Raw genomic sequence first — 27,920 nt, 5'->3', positions numbered from 1 at the left:
CTTCTGTATGAATCTCCCTCTGCCATGGTACCCTTCCTGTGTCCCTCGATCTTAAAGAACATGCTCTTCTGAGTCATCTCTCTCTCATATGCCTGTCACGCTTCTATGGACCAACAGATTCTTATCCCTCACAGACATACACATACCCATGGCACCTCACCAGACAAATAACCATCAAAATAGAGACAGATTTAGTGATGTGTATTAAGAGCACTAGACTGTGAATTAGGGGACCTGAGTTTTGGCCATAATGCTACCACTGCTACATTGGATGCAAATTTCATTTTCTCAGGACCTCAATTTCTTCAACAGTAAAATAAGCTTGATGACCTACAAAGTCGTATCCAGCTCTAATTAGTCTCCAAAAATACTTTAAAATAAAATTTGCTTTATTAAAAATACATTTATTTTACACAAGTTTATTATAAATTTTAAGAAAATTAAGACTTACCTTTCCAAATGTGTGAGACCCAGCCACTTCTTGTGAACTGTCTCTACAAGGCCTGTAGAAGAGTAATATGGGTTAAAAGCAAATGAACTTATATGAAAAAACATATTAAATGTAGTAACCTTGATGATATCTGTGGAAAGGAAATTATTCAAATAAATACTGTTTGCTTTTACAAAATGTTTAAGGTAACAGAACTTGTGTGGACTGGCACAGTTCACATTATTTTCCCTCCTTCCAAGAAGAATGGGTAATATTTATACTAATCATCACCAGTGAAATAATTATTACTGATACCGTAAAGAAACATACTGAGATATTACTCACACTATCATTATATTTTGAAATGAGAGGAAACTACTAAAGATTATAACTTGTTTACAGAAGATTTTTTTTTTAAATATCACTTAACCAATACTTTAAATGCAAATCATGCCAGCACACTCCAACATTATATAAAGACATGATTCCAAAAGAGCTAGTGTACCAAATGTAGTACTACAGAAGAATCCTTAGGGTCGCTAGGTCTTGCTGCTACATTCAAACCATCATAGACAAGTGAGACTTTCTCCTATTTATAAACCTCTTTAGAGAGAAGATTCCACTACTTTCCTCAGAATCCATTTCCAGTGTTTCACAATCAAGATTCCTCCTTAAGGGTCTAACAAAAATCTCCCTTGCCCTTTCTTAAGTTTATTTAATCATCTAAGAATAAAGAGACTATTGACTACCCTCTGCATCTGAGTCATTGATATTTTAAGACAATTATTAAATTATCCCTCAGGCTTTTCTTCTTTGGGTTGATGAATACTGTTCTTTCAACATTCCCCTGAGAGCACACATCTCTTATGTCCCGTGACCTATTTTCTGTTTTTCTAGGTAAATGCTTTGCTTCAGAATTCTGGTAAGGCCTGCCTAGATTTGAGCTTCTCATTTTATGTTTTACACTCTAAAACCCTTTAGAATGTATTTAGAATTTACATGGGGTCTATAGTATCTGCTCATTACCTAAGATTTTATCTGCCAGAATAATATTAAGCAATCACCCAGATTATCCAAAATATAGCTGTATAACCACAGTGCAAAAAAATATAAATTAAAAAAATGTAAAAGTCCTAATTCAAGCTCACAAAATAAGAGCAGTGCGGTTTTAGCTTTGTGGTATCCTGTCCAGAAGCCAAGAAATTATTTGTGGTATTTCTCAGGAAACAAATGTTTAAACTCTTGGGAGAAAGCCAGAAATCTGGAGTGGGTGATGCAGTTCTTGGCTCCCTAATTCTTATGTCACCAGAGAAATATTTTGGCTGAGCACTCGATACTTGTCCTCATTTCCAGACCACTTCATTTTGTGAAGTTAGATTCTCTGGAGAACTACATAGTGCAGGCCAAGGTGCATTTTTATGTTCTAATAGCCATATGCTATATATCTGAAATTTGAGCTTTTGGAATGTATGAAGGTATTGCCAATGTAAAAGCTGTCTTCCCAAATATTACACAATAGCACAAGAACTAATGCCTCTCTAAGGCTTCTGTTTTCTATTGATGAATCAGACTCTCAACAAGAGAAAGTAATGGTGCCCTTTGGATTTAACCCTGACGTGGTATACAAATCGGACCAACTCTACACATAGGCAGAATAAGTATCACCTTTCTAGTGAGATTTGAGGGGCCCTAAAAGATCAGTCTGGTTCAGTACCTGACTTGCTCTCTTTGGTTCTCAAACATCTCCTTCTCAATAAGACCAACACTAGGTCCACTCTATTTAGAACTGCAACCTGTTCCAATCACACACACGCACACGCACACACATGCACAGAACATCTACTATTTCTATATTTCAAAGCATGCATTTCCTTCTAATATACAATATCATCTAGTTAGTGAATTAATTAATTTGTCATTTATTGCCTGTCTCTCTCCTCTAGACTGTAGGCTATATGCAGCAGGTATTTTTGTCTGTTTTGTTCACTGATGATGCCCAAGTACCTAAAACTAGTACCTGACACACATTAAGTGCTCAATAAATATGCTCTAAATGAATGAAGGAGTTGACTAATCCCTGAGGGATAGCTAGTATACAGACTGGCATTATGACATGCTCTACTTTGATATACTATTGAACACATCAATGATCAGTTAAATCATTAAGTTGAAAACAGAAATAGCAAGTATTATTCAACCAATTGCAAAATATTATTGAATGTTACTTTCGTTTATTTATTTCAAAACATTTATTCAGTGCTTACAAGTTGCACTTCATCATTTATATAGATATATATATTCATATACACAACCACATATGTATTTTCTATAAACACTTAGACAAGGGCACACATGGAAGAAGCAAAAGGAGTAAAGGAGAATAGAAGAAAGAAAGTGAAAATAAAATGGAGACAACCATGGGCTGATTTGAGAACTGAGAGGATAGTAAGTGGTTTTGGAGTAGTTGAAGAGAGTATTAAAATGGTCAGGGAAAAATCTAGAGGTGATATTAGAACATAATCAGGAAATATCTCACCTGGATCTCTCATGAAACTTAACTTAGATCAGGTAGGATAGGTCAGCCTCACTCCATATAAACCTCATTCATTTTTTCCTGCTCTTGGGATCCCTACCTATTAAAAATCAATTTCCCTTCTCCCAAGGTGCTACATACCCCTGGTTTCATTAAACTACTGTAGTTCATTTCCTCACACTCAAAAAAAAGAAAAAAAAAAAACCCAAACTTATTTGTTTACCTTAGTTAACAAAATAGGAATGATGTATTAGACTTGCCTTTTCATGTGACTATAAGCATGCACATTCTCTGGAAATGAGTCTGAAACCAAATGGGGAAGCTGCCCCAATGGGCGGCCTGAGTGAGCCAGAGCCCGCGAATCAGTGGCTCCTTTAACCCCGTCCTGTCCGAGCGAAGAACAGACGCCCTCTGGGGGCCTACACACAGAGGCGGGGCCAAATCCAAAGTTGAGCCCCTGGGAGCTGTGAGAACAAAGAAGAGAAAGGGAAATCTCTCCCAGCAGCCTCAGAAGCAGCGGATTAAACCTCCACAACCAACTTGATGTACCCTGCATCTGTGGAATAAATGAACAGACAACGAATCATCCCCAATTAAGGAGGTGGACTTTGAGAGCAAGATTTATGATATTTTTCCCTTTTCCTCTTTTAGTGAGTGTGTATGTGTATGCTTCTGTGTGAGATTTTGTCTGTATAGCTTGGCTTCCACCATTTGTACTAGGGATCTATCCGTCCGTTTTTTTTAATTTTTTTTCTTTTTTTTTCTCTTAATAATTTTTTTATTTTAATAACTTTATTATATTTTATCTTACTTTATTTTATTTTACTTTATCTCCTTTCTTTTTTCCTTCCTTCCCTCCTTCGTTCCTTCTTTCCTCCCTCGCTCCCTCCCTCCTTTCTTTCTTTCTTTCTGCTTCTACTAATTCTTTCTTTCTACTTTTTCTCCCTTTTATGCTGAGCCGTGTGGATAAAAGGCTCTTGGTGCAGCAGCCTGGAGTCAGTGCTGTGCCTCTGAGGAGGGAGAGCCAACTTCAGGACACTGGCCCAGAAGAGACCTCCCAGCTCCACATAATATCGAATGGCGAAAATCTCCCAGAGATCTCCATCTCAACACCAGCACCCAGGTTCACTCAATGACCAGCAGCTACAGTGCTGGATGCCCTATGCCAAACAACTAGCAAGACAGGAACACAACCCCACCCATTACCAGAGAGGCTGCCTAAAATCATAATAAGTCCAAAGACACTCCAAAACACACCACCAGACGTGGACCTGCCCACCAGAAAGACAAGATCCAGCCTCATCCACCAAAACACAGGCACTAGTCCCCTCTACCAGGAAGCCTACACAACCCACTGAACCAACCTTAGCCACTGGGGACAGACACCTAGAATAAAGGGAACTACGAACCTGCAGCCTGCAAAGAGGAGACCCCAAACACAGTAAGATAAGCAAAATGAGAAGACAGAAAAACACACAGCAGATGAAGGAGCAAGATAAAAACCCACCAGACCTAACAAATGAAGAGGAAATAAGCAGTCTACCTGAAAAAGAATTCAGAATAATGATAGTAAAGATGATCCAGAATCTTGGAAATAGAATAGACAAAATGCAAGAAACATTTAACAAGGACCTAGAAGAACTAAAGATGAAACAAACAACAATGAACAACACAATAAATGAAATTAAAAATACTATAGATGGGATCAATAGCAGAATAACTGAGGCAGAAGAACGGATAAGTGACCTGCAAGATAAAATAGTGGAAATAACCACTGAAGAGCAGAATAAAGAAAAAAGAATGAAAAGAACTGACGAAAGTCACAGAGACCTCTGGGACAACATTAAATGCACCAACATTTGAATTATAGGGGTTCCAGAAGAAGAAGAGAAAAAGAAAGGGACTGAGAAAATATTTGAAGAGATTATAGTTGAAAACTTCCCTAATATGGGAAAGGAAATACTTAATCAAGCCCAGGAAGCACATAGAGTCCCATACAGGATAAATCCAAGGAGAAATACACCAAGACACATATTAATCAAACTGTCAACAATGAAATACAGAGAAAGCATATTAAAAGCAGCAAGGGAAAAACAACAAATAACACACAAGGGAATCCCCATAAGGTTAACAGCTGATCTTTCAGCAGAAACTCTGCAAGCCAGAAGGGACTGGCAGGACATATTTAAAGTGATGAAGGAGAAAAACCTGCAACCAAGATTACTCTACCCAGCAAGGATCTCATTCAGATTTGTTTGAGAAATTAAAACCTTTACAGACAAGCAAAAGCTGAGAGAGTTCAGCACGACCAAACCAGCTTTACAACAACTGCTAAAGGAACTTCTCTAGGCAAGAAACACAAGAGAAGGAAAAGACCTACAATAACGAACCCAAAACAATTAAGAAAATGGTAATAGGAACATACATATCGATAATTACTTTAAATGTAAATGGACTAAATGCTCCCACCAAAAGACACAGATTGGCTGAATGGATACAAAAACAAGACCCATATATTTGCTCTCTAAAAAAGACCCACTTCAGACCTAGAGACACATACAGACTGAAAGTAAAGGGATGGAAAAAGATATTTCATGCAAATGGAAACCAAAAGAAAGCTGGAGTAGCAATTCTCATATCAGACAAAATAGACTTTAAAATAAAGACTATTAGAGGAGACAAAGAAGGACACTACATAATGATCAAGGGACCGATCCAAGAAGAAGATATAACAATTGTAAATATTTATTCACCCAACATAGGAGCACCTCAACACATAAGGCAAATACTAACATCCATAAAAGGGGAAGTCAACAGTAACATATTAATAGTAGGGGACTTTAACAACCCACTTTGACCAATGGACAGATCATCCAAAATGAAAATAAATAAGGAGATAAAAGCTTTACATGATACATTAAACAAGATGGACTTAATTGATATTTATAGGACATTCCATCCAAAAACAACAGAATACACATTTTTCTCAAGTGCTCATGGAACATTCTCCAGGACAGATCATATCTTGTGTCACAAATCAAGCCTTGGTAAATTTAAGAAAATTGAAATTGTTATCACGTATCTTTTCCGACAACAACGCTATGAGACTAGATATCAATTACAGGAAAAGATCTGTAAAAAATACAAACACATGGAGGCTAAGAAATACACTACTCAATAACGAAGTGATCACTGAAGAAATCAAAGAGGAAATCAAAAAATACCTAGAAACAAATGACAATGGAGACCAGACAACCCAAAACCTATGGGATGCAGCAAAACCAGTTCTAAGAGGGAAGTTTATAGCAATAAAATCCTACCTTATGAAACAGGAAACATCTCGAATAAACAACCTAACCTTGCACCTAAAGCAATTAGAGAAAGAAGAACAAAAAAAACCCAAAGTTAGCATAAGGAAAGAAATCATAAAAATCAGATCAGAAATAAATTAAAAAGAAATGAAGGAAACGATAGCAAAGATCAATAAAACTAAAAGCTGGTTCTTTGAGAAGATAAGCAAAATTGATAAACCATTAGCCAGACTCATCAAGAAAACAAGGGAGAAGACTCAAATCAATAGAATTAGAAATGAAAAAGGAGAAGTAACAACTGACACTGCAGAAATACAAAGCATCATGAGCGATTACTACAAGCAACTCTATGCCAATAAAATGGACAACATGGAAGAAATGGACAAATTCTTAGCAATGCACAACCTGCCAAGACTGAATAGGGAAGAAATAGAAAATATGAACAGACCAATCACAAGCACTGAAATTGAAACTGTGATTAAAAATCTTCCAACAAACAAAAGCCCAGGTCCAGATGGCTTCACAGGCAAATTCTATCAAACATTTAGAGAAGAGCTAACACCTATCCTTCTCAAACTCTTCCAAAATATAGCAGAGGGAGGAACACTCCCAAACTCATTCTACTAGGCCACCATCACCCTGAGACCAAAACCAGGCAAGGATGTCACAAAGAAAGAAAACTACAGGCCAATATCACTGATGAACATAGATGCAAAAATCCTCAACAAAATACTAGCAAACAGAATCCAACAGCACATTAAACTGATCATACACCATGATCAAGTGGGGTTTATTCCAGGAATGCAAGGATTCTTCAGTATACACAAATCAGTCAACATGATACACCATATTAACAAACTGAAGAAGAAAAAAGATATGGGCATCTCAATAGATGCAGAGAAAGTTTTTGACAAAATTCAACACCCATTTATGATAAAAACCCTGCAGAAAGTAGGCATAGAGGGAACTTTCCTCAACATAATAAAGGCCATATATGACAAACCCACAGCTAACATCATCCTCAATGGTGAAAAACTGAAAGCATTTCCACTAAGATCAGGAACAAGACAAGGTTGCCCACTCTCACCACTCTTATTCAACATAGTTTTGGAAGTTTTAGCCACAGCAATCAGAGAAGAAAAGGAAATAAAAGGAATCCAAATCGGAAAAGAAGAAGTAAAGCTGTCACTGTTTGCAGATGACATGATCCTATACATAGAGAATCCTAAAGATGCTACCAGAAAACTCCTAGAGCTAATCAATGAATTTGGTAAAGTAGCAGGACACAAAATTAATGCACAGAAATCTCTTGCATTCCTATACACTAATGATGAAAAATCTAAAAGTGAAATCAAGAAAACACTCCCATTTACCATTGCAACAAAAAGAATAAAATATCTAGGAATAAACCTACCTAAGGAGAAAAAAGACCTATATGCAGAAAATTATAAGACACTGATGAAAGAAATTAAAGATGATACAAATAGATGGAGAGATATACCATGTTCTTGGATTGGAAGAATCAACATTGTGAAAATGACTCTACTACCCAAAGCAAACTACAGATTCAATGCAATCCCTATCAAACTACCACTGGCATTTTTCACAGAACTAGAACAAAAAATTTCACAATTTGTATGGAAACACAAAAGACCCCGAATAGCCGAAGAAATCTTGAGAACGAAAAACGGAGCTGGAGGAATCAGGCTCCCTGACTTCAGACTATACTACAAAGCTACAGTAATCCAAGACAGTATGGTACTAGCACAAAAACAGAAAGATAGATCAATGGAACAGGATAGAAAGCCCAGAGATAAACCCATGCACGTATGGTCACCTTATCTTTGATAAAGGAGGCAGGAATGTAAAGTGGAGAAAGGACAGCCTCTTCAATAAGTGGTGCTGGGAAAACTGGACAGCTACATGTAAAAGTATGAGATTAGATCACTCCCTAACACCATACACAAAAATAAGCTCAAAATGGATTAAAGACCTAAATGTAAGGTCAGAAACTATCAAACTCTTAGAGGAAAACCTAGGCAGAACACTCTATGACATAAATCACAGCAAGATCCTGTTTGACCCACCTCCTAGAGAAATGGAAATAAAAGCAAAAATAAACAAATGGGACCTAATGAAACTTCAAAGCTTTTGTACAGTAAAGGAAACCATACACAAAACCAAAAGACAACCCTCAGAATGGGAGAAAATATTTGCAAATGAAGCAACTGACAAAGGATTAATCTCCAAAATTTACAAGCAGCTCATGCAGCTGAATAACAAAAAAACAAACAACCCAATCCGAAAATGGGCAGAAGACCTAAATAGACATTTCTCCAAAGAAGATATACAGACTGCCAACAAACACATGAAAGAATGCTCAACATCATTAATCATTCGAGAAATGCAAATCAAAACTACAATAAGATGTCATCTCACACCAGTCAGAATGGCCATCATCAAAAAATCTAGAAACAATAAATGCTGGAGAGGGTGTGGAGAACAGGAACCCTCTTGCACTGCTGGTGGGAATGTGAATTGGTACAGCCACTGTGGAGAACAGTATGGAAGTTCCTTAAAAAACTCCAAATAGAACTGCCATATGACCCAGCAATCCCACTACTGGGCATATACCCTGAGAAAACCATAATTCAAAAAGAGTTATGTACCAAAATGTTCATTGCAGCTCTATTTACAATAGCCAGGAGATGGAAACAACCTAAGTGCCCATCTTGGGATGAATGGATAAAGATGTGGCACATATATACAATGGAATATTACTCAGCCATAAAAAGAAACGAAATTGAGCTATTTGTAATGAGGTGGATAGACCTAGAGTCTGTCATACAGAGTGAAGTAAGTCAGAAAGAGAAAGACAAATACCGTATGCTAACACATATATATGGAATTTAAGAAAAAAAAATGTCATGAAGAACCTAGGGGTGAGACAGGAATAAAGACACAGACCTACTAGAGAATGGACTTGAGGATATGGGGAGGGGGAAGGGTAACGTGTGACAAAGCGAGAGAGAGGCATGGACATATATACACTACCGAACGTAAGGTAGATAGCTAGTGGGAAGCAGTCGCATAGCACAGGGAGATCAGCTACATTCTTTGTGACCGCCTGGAGGGTGGGATAGGGAGGGTGGGAGGGAGGGAGGTGCAAGAGGGAAGAGATATGGGAACATATGTATATGTATAACTGATTCACTTTGTTATTAAAGCAGAAACTAACACACCATTGTAAAGCAATTATACTCCAATAAAGATGTAAGAAAAAAAACAAAAAACCCTGTAACATTTATAGTATGTTCATTGAAATAATTTGTTTGAACAACTGGAGGAAACTGTCAGCATTCCAAAGGCAAAACACATTAAAAGGCATTTATTTTAATTTTCAGCACATAGTTAATATTTTTCTCCTCTGTCATCTTCTTTTTTTAGTTTTTCATGATACTAAGCTTCCAAAGTAGTTTATATTTGAAAAATAGTATAGACACATCAGAGCTGTACATGACTTTAAATTTTATATTTATTTTTACATGTGAGTTTCATAGGAAACCATTGAGATAGGAAGAACAGGAAGTATTCACCCCATTTTCTAGATGAGGAAAATAGTGCATTTTCCAAGATCACATAACAAAAAATTGTCTATCTTTTAGCAGAGATCAGGCTGTCTTTTACTGTTGTCTGTATTCCTATATTCTTCTATTTCCATTTAGAAGATATTAATTGAGCACCTAGCACCTAGCACTAAAAAACCAAGAGCTACATACTCTAGATACAAACATAAGACACAGTCCCTCTCCCCTCAAGGAAATTAGTATTTAGTATAGAAAACAGACATGTAAATAAATATTGCTAATACAGTAAGAGGTCTCCAAACTTTGTAGATAATAAAATTCACTGTTTTATTTTGAACACATCCTCTCAGTAGATGTATGTTCATTTATAAATTATACACCTACAGTGTCATAATTAGCTAATATCTTAAGGCAAAAAGCATTTTCAAGGTGAAGTTCACTTTTACTATACAGGATATAAATTCATATATCAAAGTCTTGTTAACTTTGAACACTGTAGGCCAACATTTTAGCAGGTCTTATTAGATCATCATGTTTTTTGGATTTCTTTTGTTTTGTATTTAAACTAATAATGTAGTTTGCAAAGAATGCTGTCAATTTCTTATTCAGTCATTCTTACATTATTAGTAATATCATCAATATTCTTTGCAGGAATCTTTTAGAGTCATTTTGTGAGGGCTAGTTTAAAATTTGATGATGTGATTGAGAAATCTAACTGGGAACATGTAAACTGCAATATCTTACACGATGCTGAAATTTAATAAATGAGTGTTTTGGTCCATTCCTCTACACTTTTGCTCTGGGATACCTCAGAGATATTATATGACATCACATGTGACCCTCTGTTATCAAACAGACTAAGTGATGACAACATTATTTATATATATATATGCAATTATATATAATAAAAGATTCATTATTTTTTATTAAAATAAATATAAATTGACATTCTTATATGTATACTCAACAACAATGTCCACCTAAAACAACCCCTAGAGTATATTTCTCTAGCTTGACATACCACTGCACCAGTCCATGCGATGGTGAGAAAATGAATTTATAAATTTTGAAGTATTTTCCAACAAGGACTAAAAATGTTTTCTGTTGCTTTCTGATCCCTAACCAGAAAATTGTCTAGCCATGGTGTCTCAAATTCAATCCTCATGCCTTCTAGCTGAGCTTTTACTATATTTACTCTATAATTTTAAAGAACACTTAGGAAGAAAGAGTGTAAGAGATGGCCGTAAACTGGTTACCAGACTAATTAAATGGTTCTATTAATAGGCTAAGATTATCTCATGTGTTATTACTTTATTTAGAGACTAAGTTCCAAGTGACTGTACTTTGCTTTGAATCATATTATATTCTCAAGATTATAAATCTAAACAACAAACATGGTGTATTAAGCCAAACGTATTTAAGGCAGCATGATGTAATGGAAAGAGTTTTGAAGTCAGAGAGGCTTGAATTTAAATTCCAGCTCAGCCATTTAGGAGTTATGTGGCCTTGGGAAAGTAGCTTAATTCTCTGAACCTGTTTCCTCAGGTGTCGAATGGAAGTAGTATCATCTCCCTCATCAGGATTTTTTGTGAGTAAAACATGTCATTCAGTTAAGTGCTCAATAACTGAATATCAATTATCACTTAAAATAAATGAAATTATGTGCAAACGGTGCAAAATTTTCAGCTTAGTGTTGCATGGTAATTATACCTTCTGGGAAAGTTTTCATGAATGGGCTAGTGTAGTGGCTCATTCATTCAACTAATATTTATTGAGTACCAACTCTCTGCTCAGCACTGTGCCACACTTTGTGGGGAATACAGTGCTCTCCTACTACAACATAGTAGGGTAGGTTAGACTCCTGTTAACAAATAAACATAAATATGCAATTGCACAAATGCAACAAAGGCTTAATTCTTGTTCACTTAACAATCCAGAGTGGGTATTCAGGTCACCAGGTAATCTTTCTACTTTCAACATATGGTTTCCAATGTTGCTTTGGTTGCCATCATTCTTTTCCATGGAAAGGCAAATAAAACTTGGAAGTGCACATATGGAGGTTCTATGGGCACGTCCTGGAATTGACATATGTAACCTCTGCTCCCATTCCATTGGAGAGAACTTAGTCAGATGGCCTAACCTAACTGCAAGGGAAGCTGGGAAATGTAGACTAGCTGGGTGCACAGGAAGTAGGACAGAACAGACTTTGGTAGACAGTTATCAGTCTGTAGTTGATTTTTGAACAGACATAAGAAAGACAACAATGTCTGTATGTATAGGAAATCAGAGTTTATAGAAAGGATGGGGAAACACACCACTGCTGTTGGAGAAAAGGTTCACAACCAAATCACTGTGTTTACATACCTTCCAATTTATTATACAAGCATACCTTGGAGATATTGCAGGTTTGGTTCCAGACCACCACAGTAAAGCAAATATTGCTTTAAAGCAAGTCACACAAATCTTTAAAATTTCCCAGTGCATATAGAAGTTACATTTACACTGTAGTTTATCAAGTGTGCGATAGCATTATGTCTAAAAAAACAATATACATACCTTAATTTTAAAAATACTTTATTTGCTAAAATGCTAGCCATCAACTCAGCCTTCAGCAAGTCACAATCTTTTTGCTGGTGGAGGGTCTTGCCTTGACGTTGACGGCTGCTGACTGATCAGGGTGGCGACTGCTGAAGGCTGGGGTGGCTGTGGCAGCTTCTTAAAATAAGACAACAATGAAGTTTGCCGCGTTGACTAACTCTTCCTTTCACGAACAATTTCTCTGTAGCATGCAATGCTGTTTGATAGCATCTTACCACAGTAGAACTGCTTTCAAAATTGGAGTCAATCCTCTCAAACCCTGACACTGCTTTATCAACTAAGTTCATGTAATATTCTAAATCCTTTGCTGTCATTTCAACAATCTTCACAGCATCTTCACCAGGAGTAGACTCCATCTCAAGAAACAACTTTCTTGCTCATCCATAAGAAGGAACTCCTCATCTATTAAAGTTTTATCATGAAATTGCTGCAATTCACTCACCTGGCACGTCTAATGCTAAGTCTCTTGCTATTTTCACCATATCTGCAGTTACTTCCCCCACTGAAGTCTTGAACCTCTAAAAGTCATCCATGAGGGTTGGAATCAACTTTACTCAAACTCCTGTTTATGTTGATATTTTGACCTCTTCCCATGACATGAATGTTCCTTTTTTTTTTTTTTTTTTGCAGTATGTGGGCCTCTCACTGTTGTGGTCTCTCCCGTTGCGAAGCACAGGCCCAGCAGCCATGGCTCATGGGCCCAGCCGCTCCGCGGCATGTGGGATCCTCCCGGACTGGGGCACGAACCCACGTCCCCTGCATCAGCAGGCAGACTCTCAACCACTGCGCCACCAGGGAAGCCCAGGAATGTTCTTAATGGCATCTAGAATGGTGAATCTTGTCCAGAAGGCTTTCAGTTCACTTTGCCCATATCCAACAGAGGGATCATTATGGTAACTATAGCTTTACAAAATGTATTTCTTAAATCAGAAGACTTGAAAGTGAAAATGACTCCTTGTTCCATGGGTTGCAGAATGGTTGTTATGTTAACAGGCATGAAAACAACATTAATCTTACTGTACATCTCCATCAGAGCTTCCGGGTGACCAGGTGTATTTTCAATGAGCTGGAATATTTTGAAAGCAATTTTTTTTCTGAGCAGTAGGTCTCAACAGTGGGCTTAAAATATTCAGTAAACCATGTTGTAAACATGATGTGCTGTCATGCAGGCTTTGCCATTCCATGTATAGAGCACAGGCAGACTAGATTTAGCATAATTCTTAAGGGCCCTAGGATTTTCAGAATGGTAAATGAACACTAGCTTCAATTTAAAGTCACCAGCTGCACTGGCTCCTAACAAGACAGTCAGCCTGTCCTTTGAAGGCAAGCATTGACTTCTCTCTGGCTATGAAAGTCCAAGATGGCATCATCTTCCAATAGAAGGCTGCTTCCTCTACATTGAAAATCTATTGTTTAGTTGAGCCACCTTCATTAATTATTTTAGCTAGATGGTCAGGATAACTTGCTTCAGCTTCTACATCAGTATTTGCTGCTTCACCTTGCACTTTAATGTTATAGAGATGGCTTCTTTCCTTAAGCCTCATGAACCAATCTCTGCTAACTTCAAACTTTTCTTCTGGAGCTTCCTCATCTCCCTCAGCCTTCATAGAATTGAAGAGAGTTAGACCCTTACTCTGGATTAGGTTTTGGCTTAACAGAATGTTGTGACTGGTTTGATCATCTATCCAGCCACTAAAACTTTCTCCATATCAGCAATAAAGCTGTTTTGCTTTCTTATCACTCATGTGCTCACTGGAGTAGCACTTTCAATTTCCTTCAAGACCTTTTCATTTGCATTCACAACTTGACTGGTGCAGGAGGCCTAGCATTTGGCCTATCTTGGCTTTCAACACACACCTTCCTCACTAAGCTTAATCATTTCTAGCTTTTGATTTAAAGTAAGAGAAATGTGGTGGTCCAGTGGCTAGGACTCTGCACTTTCATTGCCGAGGGCCCAAGTTCGACCCCTGGTCAGGGAACTAAGATCCCACAAACCACGCAGCCAGCAATCAATCAATCAATCAATCAAGTGAGAGAAATGTGACTTCCTTTCACTTGAACACTTAGAGGCCACTGTAGGGTTTTCAATTAGCCTAATTTCAATATTGTTATAGAGAGGAATAGGGAGGCCTGAGGAGAGGCAGAGTAATGGGGGGAATGGCTGGTCAGTGGAGCAGTCAGAACACACACAATGATTATCAAATAAGTTCACCATCTTATATGGGTGAGGTTCATGGCGTCCCCAAACAACTGCAATAGTAACATTAAAGATTACTGATCACAAACCACCATAACAAATGTAATAATAATAAAAAAGTTTGAAATACTGTAAGGATTACCAAAATGTGACACAGAGACACAAAGCGAGCAAATGCTGCTTGAAAAATGGTGCTGATAGACTTGCTTGAAGCAGAGTTGCCACCAAGAAAGAAATGTATGAAAAACACAGTATCAGCAAAATACAGTAAAATGAGTATGTCTGTAGTCCCATCTGTACCTTTACTCATTCAAACTGTCTCTTCCTCTTTTCCACAGGGATCGTAGAAGAACATCATACTAAAACAGATAATTTTCTCATGGCCTGGCAAGGTTTACAATTTTTCTTTTCTTCCCTATTCCATCTTTATGATCAAAGTGGCCTCCAGAAGAATTAAGCCTCTACATATTCTCTTTTCCCTCCCACATTCCCCAAGGCCATCTTGGCTATGTCCTATGTTCCCTAGAGCAACAGGGAGTAGTTTCTATCCCTGCAAATACATACTGTTCCCATGGAAAAGGAGAGAAAAGCTAATGCAAAGGGAATACAGAAAGCGAGAGAGAGAGAAAAGGAGAGAGAGAGACACTTGCTAAATAATTTCAGAGTAACTAAAAAAAGCTTATTTTCAAGTCTGTATCACAGATCTGATAGTCATAGTTCACTGGAAAATAATCCAAAAATAATAACAGATACAAGAAGAGTTTCCTGAAATAGATAAAATCCTCTTTCCCTGAATGCAGTTGTCAAGCAGATGTCCCTTGTGAAAGAGGTTCTTATGTTGATTGGAAGAGCCTTCATTCCGCAGACTGTAATTATAGCTTTCAGTAAAGCTTGCAAACCTGTCCCTCCTGTATGTGTGTGTGTGTTTCTGTGTGTGTGTGTGTACATTTAGGTATTGTCCACTCTCCTCATACACACAACCACCACACTTCACTTTGACTCTTCTGGTGAAAGTAGCAATATCTTCTGGGAATTGAACATGTACAAAACCTAGTGAGACTGGGGTTGCTGGAAGAATGAAGTTCAGGAGGGAAGCAGACATGAAAGTGAGAAGTATGAAAGTTAGGAGCACAAAGTACACCCATATACAATGGTGAAGCAAATTCCATTAAGTCATTAGGAACTCATTATTGGGCCTAGAGAGAATTCTACTCTGTAATAGACTTTTAGTAAAATGCAAATACTTGTGTGAAGGATACTTTTAGATGGGTCCATTATTATCTTAGAGGAAACAGCTGACAAGCTAGCAAAGGGCAAGGTGGTATAGGAAGGAAAATCAAGCTAGGCGGGAAGGGGATGAAAGAGCAAAAGTAGGATGGTGGAAGTGGGGAGAGAGGCTGAACTAGGAGAACAGAAGGTACCAAAGATATGTGCTTGTCTGCTTCATAAATTTGATTAGGTCCATCTCCAGATCTTCTGGTTCCCCCTTTATTTTTCTTTTTCTGCAGATTCCTCATTCTATACTTCATTTCCTAATCACTGTTCTTTAATTCCTAATCCAGAAAAGGTCGATCTAGCAGATTGGAAGATGAAAAATCAGTGTGAAACTTCTGGGCACAAATAGAGGAGGTATACAAGAAGAAAGCCAAGTTATAAACAGGAAAGTATGAAGTACAGGCAAACATGTATTATGGCTTTTTTCCCCATTAGAGTGCTTCAATCTCAGTTTGTTTTCTCACCCCAAGTAACATTCACAATCAAAATTATATTAGACAATCTTTAGACTAGAAAAAACTGGGAGACAGTCCAGAGAAAGAACATTAAATTAAAATACATCTGGGAAGACTGAGTTATAAACCCTGCACATTACCCAACATAACCTAAATTAAACAAAAAGGGAATTGGCAGTGGAACTTCCAAAAGAAGGAACTTGCTTTGAATTAGAGGGGGGAAAACACCCACGCCTTGAAACTCCTGAGCATCCTAGAAATCTTGAGGTTTTATTTAAAGTTTCATAAATTTATCATTTCCATTTTTAAATGTTTTCAAAATTATCAACCTTTTACAGTTTAAAGATTTCTTATCCTACCTTCCTAGGAATATATGATAAACATTTTTATATACATGTCATGACCTGAAAAATTCCAGTAAAAATAGAGATCTTGTTACTAATGTCTTTTCTACCCTTGTTAAAATACTGCACATACTATATTATTCTTGGAAGGCACAGATCATGACCATAATTAAGGAAATGTTCTTCAGAACCCAGTCTTCTTGGACATTGTTTATTAGTGTGCAGTCAGCTGTGTATGCAGCTCCATGTCATAATGTTGGCTTATTTTCTCTCTTTGTTCATTATTTTTTTCTCCTCTAGGGGATTTATTCTTAGCATCTATTGAAATTAGAGAGTTTAGTGGAATTAAATAATAAATAAAAACAGCTTTGTCAGAAAAACAAAGAAATTCGAGAAAAAAAAAAACACTTGATTTATCTTGGTTGGGACTAATATAACAAACCCTTGGCTTCTAAGGAAAAAGGAACATTTTATCTAATTAACCCTTGCAAATCTTTCAAAGTTAAGGGTCAATCTGTGGGTTGATTTTCTCATTCGACTGAGAAATTAAATGGCTCAAGTCACTTCATAAAGCATATCAATGAGTAGGTACACAAATCCTTTGAGAACAGGTCTTCCCTAGAGTTTTAATCCAAGTTTGTTCAGATATAATGACTGCCAATGTATAGCCCAGGAAACAATTGATTGATTCCTTCCTAGTTATCTTTAGGTCAAAGGACATATTTTGCTTTCTGCATGCCTACTTGGAACTTGTATACATCACTCCAGTTTACTCCCTGTGATCCAAATAGGAATATGGAATAAAATAGAGGAAAAAAGCTTTATAAAAAAGAAGAAGAAATCAACTGAAATTACAACAGAAAATTGTACACTTTAGGTAACTCAAATTCAATATATCTAGAACTTAACTGCCCTATTCCAAATCTGCTTCTCCTACTACCTTCCTTATATTGGTAATGGCATCACCATTAATATGATTCAAGGCAGAAAGCCTAGAATATTCTTGACTTCCCCTCCAATGCCAACATGTAGCCACTCATCAACTTCAATTGATTTTGCCCCTAAAATATCTCTCATATCAATTCCTTCCTCTCCTACCCACTGCCACTGACCTAGTCTGTGCCCTCATCATTTCTCACAAAAACCTGTCTGTCAGACTTCTTGCCAATCTTCCCTCTTATTCTGCCACACTGCCATCCACACGTCTCTCTAAAAGCCCAATATGAATATTCCTTTTCTTTGAAACCTTCCTTAGCATCATTACTTACAGAATCATGGCTAAATTCCTTAACATGGAGTTCAGGGTTTTTCATAACCTATCCTAGTCTACCTTTCCAACCTTATCTCCCAGTCACTTGTTTCTATGCATCATATATGCTAGCACTCAGAATTTTTTTCTCTTATATGGTTAGTTGAACCATATAATTTCAGGCCTCTATTTTTGTTTTTGTTTTTTCCCCTCATGATTTTTCTCTCAGCCTGGGATGTCCTCACCACTTTCAACCACTAATAAGCCCTAACTCGTCTTGAAAGATCCAACTCTCAAATATCACCTTTGCTCCACAGCTTTCCTTTATTTCCTCCACAACCACCATCCCCACTCTAGGCACACAGAAAAGACTGCTCCCTCGTGTATGTTTCTATAAGCAATTTTCTTACAGTTCTTACCAATTTATATCATATGTGGATTATTTGTGTATACCAGTCATGGCTTATTGCCTGTTTCTCACAACCCTGCTAGGTATATGTCACCATGGTCTATACCAAATGACCCTGTTCACCCTCAAGCTATGGCTGATTAGACCAAAGAGGAAATAGTGCTTTACAATGGACAGATCTGGTGGTCACCACATTAACCTAGTGGTCAAGCTTGACCTCAACAATAATGGAATGGCTTCACATGATATGTAACCTAATGTGATGCTGTGGGAATTATACACACTCTCATGTTATCTTCTTGCTAGATATGTTTCACCTGAAACTCATCATAAGGAAAACTTCAAATAAATCCAGAATGTGTGACATTCTGCAGAACATCTAGCCTGGACTCTTCAAAAGACTTAATGAAATGAAAAAGAGGTAATGGGAGCCTCACATCTACTCTGAATCTTTAGAGCTATGAGCCAGACCCCTTAGAATTCAAGCCAGATAATAACTCCCTCCTTTGAATCCATCAAAGACTCAAATCCTCTCAGAAGTGCAATGGACCTACACCTGCTTGTCACCATCCACTAAGGGAAAGCCAGGATTACTTATAACTATCAACCAGCTTAATCCACACATCTGTCATCTTTGTATGAATATAAGTTCATTCAGCTGTCCATTCTCCTTCTAACAATTATTTTCGCCTGACTGAATCTACCACTGGTCTCTTTAATCTCTTACCTCTCCTTTTAAACCTCCAAAATATTTTAACAAACTGTGATACAATTTAAGCTCCTTCACTGACTGCAATTTCCTTCTCTAACCTTAATTTAAACAGGTTTATCTCTGGATAATACTTCTCTTGCTATACAGCCAGGTAGAGGCTGCTATTTCTCCTACAGTCAGTTTAGCTCTGGGTAAGTGATGGGACCAGTGTTCTCTTCATTTCATATTACTTTTAGAGCCTCACACATCTAGTTGCCTGTGAAAACCCTGGTTTACGCCATCTAGCTCTAACCACACCTTTTTTGGTTGTGGAACTACCAATTCCTGCTAATATTCCTCCATTCAATGAAGATTTGACTTATGGTTAGTTCAGAACACTTTTCCGCTTCAAGTCCTGACATTTTAGGGTATTTCAAATCTATGTTAATGACATATCCATCATTCTGAACTTTCAGTACCTTAATCTCTACCTCCCATGACTTCTACCCCATTTCAGCCATATACTTCCATGGCAACACTCTGGACCTTGTAGTCACCCAGAACTAATTACTTCTGAAATAAATTTGGTCACCATACCATTTGAGAATATTTTCAGGATTCTCACCCTACCAATATCTTTGCTTTTCTTCCCTATCAAATTTAGATTTCATGTTCTATCTATCACTTCAACCTTCTGTTGTCAGTATCCTCAACTCCCATGTTTTGTGGCCTTACACTTGCTTGGTGCACCATTCTATATAAAAGTGATTTTAATCAGATATGTTAATTGTGCTGTCAAAATTTTCTCTATTCTTTAGTCATTTTTGAGGGGTCTTCTTAATGAATCAAACACTAAGAAAGATATATTAAAATACGACGGTAGATTTGTTAATTTTTAAATTTTCTATCTAGAGATTTTGCTTTATATATATTAAGGCTAAGATACTGGGTACACACAAATTTGGACTTACTATACCTTCATGGTAAGTTGAGACTTTTTTTTTTTTTTTTGCCGTATGCGGGCCTCTCACTGTTGTGGCCTTTCCCGTTGCGGAGCGCAGGCTCAGCGGCCATGGCTCACGGGCCTAGCCGCTCCGCGGCACGTGGGATCCTTCCGGACTGGGGCACGAACCCGTGTCCCCTGCATTGGCAGGCGAACTCTCAACCCCTGCGCCACCAGGGAAGCCCCAAGTTGAGAATTTTATAATGTGTTAACTGTTGCTAGGACTGTGTCATACTTATTGTCTATTTTGCCTCAGTATAATACATAAGCTCTTTATTGTTAAAAGTTGCCTGCTAACTTTACCATGATTTTATGACCTCAGTGTTCAACATCAGTGTATCTTTTTTGGGGGGGGGGGGTGGCATGCCGTGCAGCCTGTGGGATCTCAGTTCCCTGATGAACCCGGGCCCTCAGCAGTGAAAGCTCAAAGTCCTAACCACTGGACCACTGGGGAATTCCCTCTCAGTGTATCTTACAGACAGCATATAATTGTCTATCTTTTTTCTTTTATATATTGATTCAATCTGACAATCTGTGCCTTTAACTGGAAATATAGCTTCGTTTACATTTATTGTCTAAAATTATTTTCTACTTTTTGTCTTGCTTTTCTCCATATTTTGTCTTTTAAAATAACAGCATTATTGAGATATAATCACACATGATAAAATCCACCCTTTTAAAGTGTACAGTTTAATAGATTTTAATATAGATACAGAGTTGTGCAGCCATCAATACCATGAATTTTAGAATATATTCATCACCACAAAAAGAAACCCCCACATGCAGTAGTATGTACACCCAACCCCCTTTTTCACCCTGTCAGTCCTATGAAACCACTAACCTATGTTCCATAGGTTTGTCTATCCTGGACATTTCATGTAATTGGAATCATATAACGTATGGTCTTTAGTGACTGCCTTCCTGGCATTTTTTCAAGGTTTATCCATGCTGTGGCCTGAATCAGTTCATCATTCCTTTTCACTGCCTAATAACATTACATTGTATGAATATACAACTTTTTGCTTATTCATTCATCATTTAATAGGCATCTGGGTTGTTTCTGCTTTTTGGTTATTATAAATAATGCTACTATAAACATCCATGTACAAGGTTTTGTTGTGGACACGTTTTCATTTCTCTTGGGCATATACTTAGAAATAGAATTGCTGGGTAATATAGTAATTCTATGTTTAGCCATTTGAGAAACTGTCAGACTATTTTCCAAAGTATCTGCAATATTTTATGTTCCCGTCAGCAATATATGATGGTTCAAATTTCTCCACACCTGCACCAACACGTGTTATTATCTGTCCTTTTGATTATAGCTACCCTAGTGGGTGTGAAGTGGTACCTTATTATGGTTTTGTATTTATAAATGTAAATGTAAATGCAATGTTTTCTATATATCTTATGTCTTTTTGGTTCCTCTATTCCTCAATTACTGTCTTCTTTTCTCTTAAATAGATATTTTGTAGTATACCATTTCATTCCCTTGTTTCTTTTAATCTCTTTTTAGTTATTTTCTTAGTGATGGTCATGAGAGTTACAATTAATATCTAACATTAAACCAATATAGTTCAGATTAGTACCAACTTAATTTCAGTAGTATTCAAACACTTTGCTCCAATATTTCTCTGCCCCTCCCCCATCTTTTTTCTATCATTGTCATACAAATTACATCTTTATACATTATAAGCACATGAGTGCAGTTTTCTAATTACTGTTTTACACAGAAGTCTTTTATGTCAGATAGAAGAGTTACAAACAAAATTGCATTTACACTGACTTCTATATTTATCTATGTACTTACCTTTAGGGTGCTCTTTATCTCATGTGGATTCAAGCTCCTATCTAGTGTCCTTTCACTTCAGGTTTTAGTATTTCTTGTAGGGCAGGTCAGCTAGTGACAAATTCTATGTTTTTAATCTCAGAGTATCTTAATTTCTCCTTCACTTTGGAAGAATAATTTTGCTAGTTATAGAATTTTTAATTGAATCTTTCTTTTAGCACTTCGTCATTTCACTGCCTTCTGGCTTCCACTCTTTCTGATGAGAAATCAGCTGTGAATCTTATTAAGCATCCCTTGTACATAATCAGTCACTTTTTTCTTGCTGTGTTCTTTTTTCTTTTTTATGGTCAGACCAATTGGTCTGACTTTATATAATAAACTATTTAATAAAATGAACAATTAAAAAATGAAGCATATGATTCATTCCTTTATAGTTGTTCTTTAGTAAAACAGGCATGTGATATGCTCCCTGGACCTAGAACCATACAGATACTCCTTGGGACCACAAAAGAAGAAATCCTAAAATGCGACTGTGGTCCCTGCTCATAGAATTGCCTGTGTCATTAATAGAAGTCTGGAGAACCAGGATTCCCTTCAGGTCTCCAGGGCAACAGTCCAGGTGACCAATCAACTCCTAGGCCTAGGCTCATTGTTGGAGGTGTAAATGTTGCTATGACTACTGAAACCTTGGTGACTGAACTAAACAAAAAGTAGAGCCTGCTCAGTCTCCTAAGACTACAATAAGCAAGTTTGTAGACATGTCTGTGGGTTAAAGATGGTAAAAGTAGAAGAGGTATGCAGAGTTGGAAAGGGGCTGGGTTGGATGTGTTTCCCTGGATGAGATTTCCAGATCAATTTACCAGAAATGGACAGTTTCCTGAGAGAGGCCCTTGAAGTAACAGAAGGGTAGTAGCAGGAGTGGGAGATTACGTCTGGCACATAGTAGGTATTCAAATTTTGTTGCATACTAACCCCTGAATGTTTCCTTTGATCCATTCTGAAAGGAGTAGGACTTTCTCCCCACCTCGCCTAGGAAATTGGCTACTCCCTGTGTCTAAAGAGAAAGGTCTATGTGTCTCCCACTGTGTTAGGTACTGAGTGAGGTACTGGAGATCAAGGCAGAATAACAGAACTCCCTTTTCTTGCAGAGTTTTCAAAGGGCCCTGGGACTTAAGAAGATGGTGGACAGGTTATCTCTGTTTCTATCCCTTCCCTTAGCCTTCAGCTTGACCTTTTCACCCTCCTGTTCTCCTGAAGTCACCTCTGAGATCTGCTCCATCTTGTTAGGGGCTCCTCAAGAATGCAAACAGGCATGGAGGGAGCAAGAAGCAGCCCTTGTTCTCACAAGCAGAGATCAGCCTCCTAGTGCCCCTCTTGCTATTTTCAAGTTTCCCTCATTGTCTTTTGACAGTTTGACCATGATTTGTCTTGGAGTAGATCTCTTTGAGTTTATCCTACTTAAAGTTTGTTAAGCTTCTTGGGTGTGTAGACCAATGTTTTTGTCAAATTTGGGAGTTTTATGTGTAAGTAAGTGTGTTTGATGGTGTCCCACGGGTTTCTATTCATTTTTTTCATCTTTTTTTTTTTCCTGTTCCTCACACTGGATAATCCCAATTGTCCAATCTTCAAGAATTCTGATTATTTTTTCTGCTAGCTCAAATCTGTTTTTGAGCCTGACCCTAATGAAATGCACTTTCCAACTGTGAAATTTCTATTTGGTTCTGTCTTATAAATTCTATCTCTTTATTGATATTCTCTATTTGGTGAACATCATTCTCATACTTCAACTCTTGAGACATGGTTTCCTTTAATTCTTTGAACATATTTATAATTGCTTATTTATATTCATTGAGTAGTATATCAAAATTCAGGGCTTCCTCAGGGATAATTTCTATTGACTACAATTTTTATGTATATGCACCATACTTTCCTGTTTGTGTGTCTTCTAATTTTTTGTTATTGAAAATTGGATGTTTTAAATAATATAATGTGGCAACTCTGGAAATCAGATCTTCCTTCCCCAGGGTTTCTTGTTGATTATTGTTTAGTGACTTCCCTAACTAACTCTAACTAATTCTTTAGAGTCTATATTCTTTGGCTTTTGTGGCCATTGAAGTCTGTTCAGATAGCTGAATGGTTAGCTAATGATTGAACAGAGATTACCTCCATCACCTCAAACTAGTAAGCTTCCCACCCTTTGCTGAGGTGCTGTTTGTTGAAAAATGCCTTCAATACTGGCAGTTTACAACCCTGCCTTAGCCTTTATTTCCTGTTTTTTACAGAGCTTCAAGGTCAGTCAGATAAGAGATTAGGGTCTTCTCAGTTCTTTCTTGGGTATTTGCTCAGATGTGCACATGTTCATGGCCACCTAGATCCTCAGGGATATGTCAGAACTTTTCAAAGATCCCTATGGACATTTCATTCCCCAGATTTTTAAGGTTTTTGGCCTGCTGTCTGTTTGCCCCAACTATTAATGGTCCCCTCAGGAGACTGTGATATTAGACAATTGCCTCTAATTTTTTTTTTAATGAAAAATGTCCTAAGGATAAGGTTTTCCTCATCGAGCAAGCCAACAGTTGGGTCAAACAAAAGCCAGTCCTGATAATGAGGATTTCCCAGGGAACTGCCAAAAAGGTCAAATGCTGACATTTCTCTGGGTATGAGGCTCTTTGGGGAGCTCGAAATCCAATCTTCCCCCTTCTGTGTCTGCTAGGCTACAGTTATTCACAGCTACACATGGTCCTGAGACTGCTGGTTTTTAAGGCTACCCCAGAACTCAGGAAAGGAGGATGGGAATAGGGAAAGTCAAAACTTCACAGTGTTGTTTTACTGAGATTCAGCTGTTTTTTAAAAAATAAATGCTCCTTGGATTTTTACAAGCCTTTGGTAAACTTTCAGAGCTGTGAAAAAGCTAATTTTGACACTTTCTGCTGTATTCTTATTTCCTCTGTGAAGGAATGGATTTTCAGAGGTCCTCACTCCACCAATGTGGAAGTGCTTCTCTCATCATCCTTCCATTTTGACTGACTTTCTTTCTCATACAACTTCCTCCTCTTATTTTAGAATATTTTTCTTTAATCTTTTAGCTTTTACTCTAGGCATTTTCTCATGCATGCTTAAAGTCTAAAGTTAAAAAAAAAAACTTACCTTTTCCTGAAAAGACAAGCATCACAGAACATTAGCTCCAATCACACCTCCCTCTCAAGGTATGTTAAGTATGGTCTGGTATTTTAATTTTATCCTATATAGTCTTTAAATTAGCCATTGTTGTTATCATTTAATAGAGTCAATGTTAGTTTTGATTTACCCATATATTCACCTTTACTCTTATTTATCATTTGTTCTTGAATCTCAGATGATCTTGGGTCATTTTCCTTCTGCCCAAAGTGCTTCCTTTAAAGTTTTCATTAATGTGATTCTATGGGTGGTAAACAATATTAGTTGTTACACATCTATAAATATTATTTTGTTCTAGTTTTTAAAAAATGGTCTCACTGTACTGAATGAGGGGACGCAACGGAGGCAGGCCGGAGCTGCTGCCGTCGCCATGACCCGCGGTAACCAGCGCGAGCTCACCCGCCAGAAGAATATGAAAAAGCAGAGCGACTCGGTTAAGGGAAAGCGCCGAGATGACGGGCTTTCTGCTGCTGCCCGCAAGCAGAGGGACTCGGAGATCATGCAGCAGAAGCAGAAAAAGGCAAACGAGAAGAAGGAGGAACCCAAGTAGCTTTGTGGCTTCGTGTCCAACCCTCTTGCCCTTCGCCTGTGTGCCTGGAGCCAGTCCTACCACGCTCGCGTTTTCTCCTGTAGTGCTCACAGGTCCCAGCACCGATGGCATTCCCTTTGCCCTGAGTCTGCAGCGAGTCCCTTTTGTGCTTCCTTCCCCTCAGGTAGCCTCTCTCCCCCTGGGCCACTCCTGGGGGTGAGGGGGTTACCCCTTCCCAGTGTTTTTTATTCCTGTGGGGCTCACCCCAAAGTATTAAAAGTAGCTTTGTAAAAAAAAAAAAAAAAAATGGTCTCACTGACTATACAAATCTAGGTTGATAATGATTTTCTATCAGATACTCAGGATATTATTCTATTGTCTTCTAGCTTTCATTGTTATTTTAGAGAAATAAGCAATCAGCATAGTCACTGATGCTTTGTAGCTCTTTTCACTCTAGGTGCTTCATCTTTTGCTTTCCCTCTGGTATTCTGTATTTTATCACAAGATTTGTATGAGTGGATCTCTATTTACTTTGCTTGAGATTTGCTGGGCTCTTTAATCTAAGAATTGTTGTCTTTTATCCATTTTGGAAAATTTCAGGTTTCATCTACTCAAATGTTCCCTCTCACCCATTTTCTTTCACCACTCCTTTTGGAAACCCCATTACATAGAGCTTAGATCTTTCCCCTTTTATCTTCCATGTCTAAATTTCTCTTTTTCTCACTATGATGAATTCCAGGTAATTTCTTCTTCATTCTCTCTTCAGCTACTTCCAATATGCTCAAAATCTGTTCACTGGGTTTTTAAATTCAGTGATAACTTTATTTCTAGATCATTTTGATACTTTTTGAAAAATCTGCTTGGCCCATTTTATAGTCTTTGGTACTTTACTCATACTGTCAATTTCCATTTTTAATTTCTTCAAACATTTTCAAAAATCTTATTTTATATTCCATGTCCAATAATTCCAATATCTAAAGTATTTTCATGTCTTAGTCTGTTTTCTATTATCTCTGCTGAACCCTTGTTTTCTTGCGGGTTGTTTTTGAAATCTGATTGTGAGCTCATAGTCTATAGATCCCTATCTGTGGGAATTTGAGATTGAAGATAGACTCCTCTAGAAAAGATACTCTTTTGCTTTGTTCAGTTACCTGGAAACACCAACAATCAGAGTATAATTTAATTAAATTCTATGCTTGAGGTTTTGGGAATATACACAAAAAAATGTGCAATAAGTCACAAGCCCATGCTGGAGATGGTTAATTTGAGGTTATTAATACTTATGAGAGTTTTTTTTTTTTTTCTTTTCCACTCAATGTCAAAGTCAAGCCAGGAAAGTTTCCTCTTCCTTTTTTGTACATCAGACAACCCTTTGAAGCCTCATGCCACATTCTCCTTTTGTTGGCTTTTGGAATGCCAACTTTGAAAAATGTCAAATTTTATCTCCTATCCTTAAGTCCCATGCAACTGTCAAAACAGAAATTTTGTCAGAAACTATCAGGCTGATCTGCACTTACGGATGCCTTATTATCAGCTCAGCAAAGTTTTCAGCAATATATATTTTATTTTATTTTTTGTAGTATGATCCCTTTATAACTTTATTTTGGAGGATGGCTACTTTACCACTTTTTGTTATATATATATATTTAATCCAGCACTTTTAAGGAGGTGGATGGTTCTAATGTTATTTCTCTTATAATAACATAGGAAACAGATATCTTGAAGTACTGTTCTAAACATCTAAATATCATTAAAAATTTTGAATTGCACTGATACCAATATTCCAGACAAAATTCTGATTGTTCTATTTTTGCTTAACAATTTTTTTTCATACGTAATTGAAATGAATTAAGCTAAGCAAAAGGAGCCTTTCATGGCATACCTAAAATACATAGAAAGTATTTACAAGCACCCTAAAACACTTTAGAAAACACCTACTTACCATTATCTAGATGATTTTAAATCAATCATATCTGTATATCAAGCATTCCTCCACATTTTCATCATAACCAGGAGCCTAGAAACATGCAGGTAAATAGATGGAAAGAAGTGAATGAGAATTACAAAGTATTTTGGTCTAATTTGTCAGTCTGTCTGACTATGCTGAAGACTTGGCAGAAACCAAGCTCGTCCAAAATAGTACTCATTATTAATATCATTGTTACCAAAAATTGTACCTTCAGTGTTTTCAGGATGCTGGGCAATGTACAGAGAGACTAGCAGGCAGCTTCTTGTGGCAGTTTATAGAGCAAATTTAATGTCTTTTTATTGGTCTTACCAGGTAGGCAAGTCAGGGAAAACCTTATTCTTTTTTTTTTTTTTTTTCAGTATGTGGGCCTCTCA

General features: G+C 37.3%; 2 protein-coding genes across 2 annotated transcripts in view; one reads left to right on the top strand and one right to left on the bottom strand.

Moving 5' to 3' along the window:
- Positions 1-22,018, bottom strand: part of IL13RA2 (interleukin 13 receptor subunit alpha 2) — a 67,374-nt gene extending 45,356 nt beyond the window's left edge. Inside the window, exons 1-2 of the mRNA XM_033849686.2 lie at positions 21,893-22,018; positions 452-503 (exon numbers count right to left, since the gene is read on the bottom strand). The gene's annotated coding sequence lies outside the window, so the exon portion shown is untranslated. The remainder of the gene's footprint in view (positions 1-451; positions 504-21,892) is intronic.
- A 3,363-nt stretch (positions 22,019-25,381) lies between these two features.
- LOC117310103 (small EDRK-rich factor 2-like) lies at positions 25,382-25,836 on the top strand. The gene has a single exon (XM_033849021.2). The coding sequence runs from the start codon at positions 25,419-25,421 to the stop codon at positions 25,596-25,598; it is 180 nt and encodes a 59-aa protein (XP_033704912.1). The 5' UTR covers positions 25,382-25,418; the 3' UTR covers positions 25,599-25,836.
- The last annotated feature ends 2,084 nt before the right edge of the window (positions 25,837-27,920 follow it).

This window comes from Tursiops truncatus, chromosome X, assembly GCF_011762595.2.
Source record: "Tursiops truncatus isolate mTurTru1 chromosome X, mTurTru1.mat.Y, whole genome shotgun sequence".
Lineage (NCBI taxonomy): Eukaryota > Metazoa > Chordata > Mammalia > Artiodactyla > Delphinidae > Tursiops > Tursiops truncatus.
This window is presented reverse-complemented; position numbering and strand designations above follow the sequence as displayed.

Excerpts from the sequence above, each read along its gene's own strand:
- LOC117310103 (XM_033849021.2), top strand. The coding sequence starts at position 25,419 with ATGACCCGCGGTAACCAGCGCGAGCTCACCCGCCAGAAGAATATGAAA.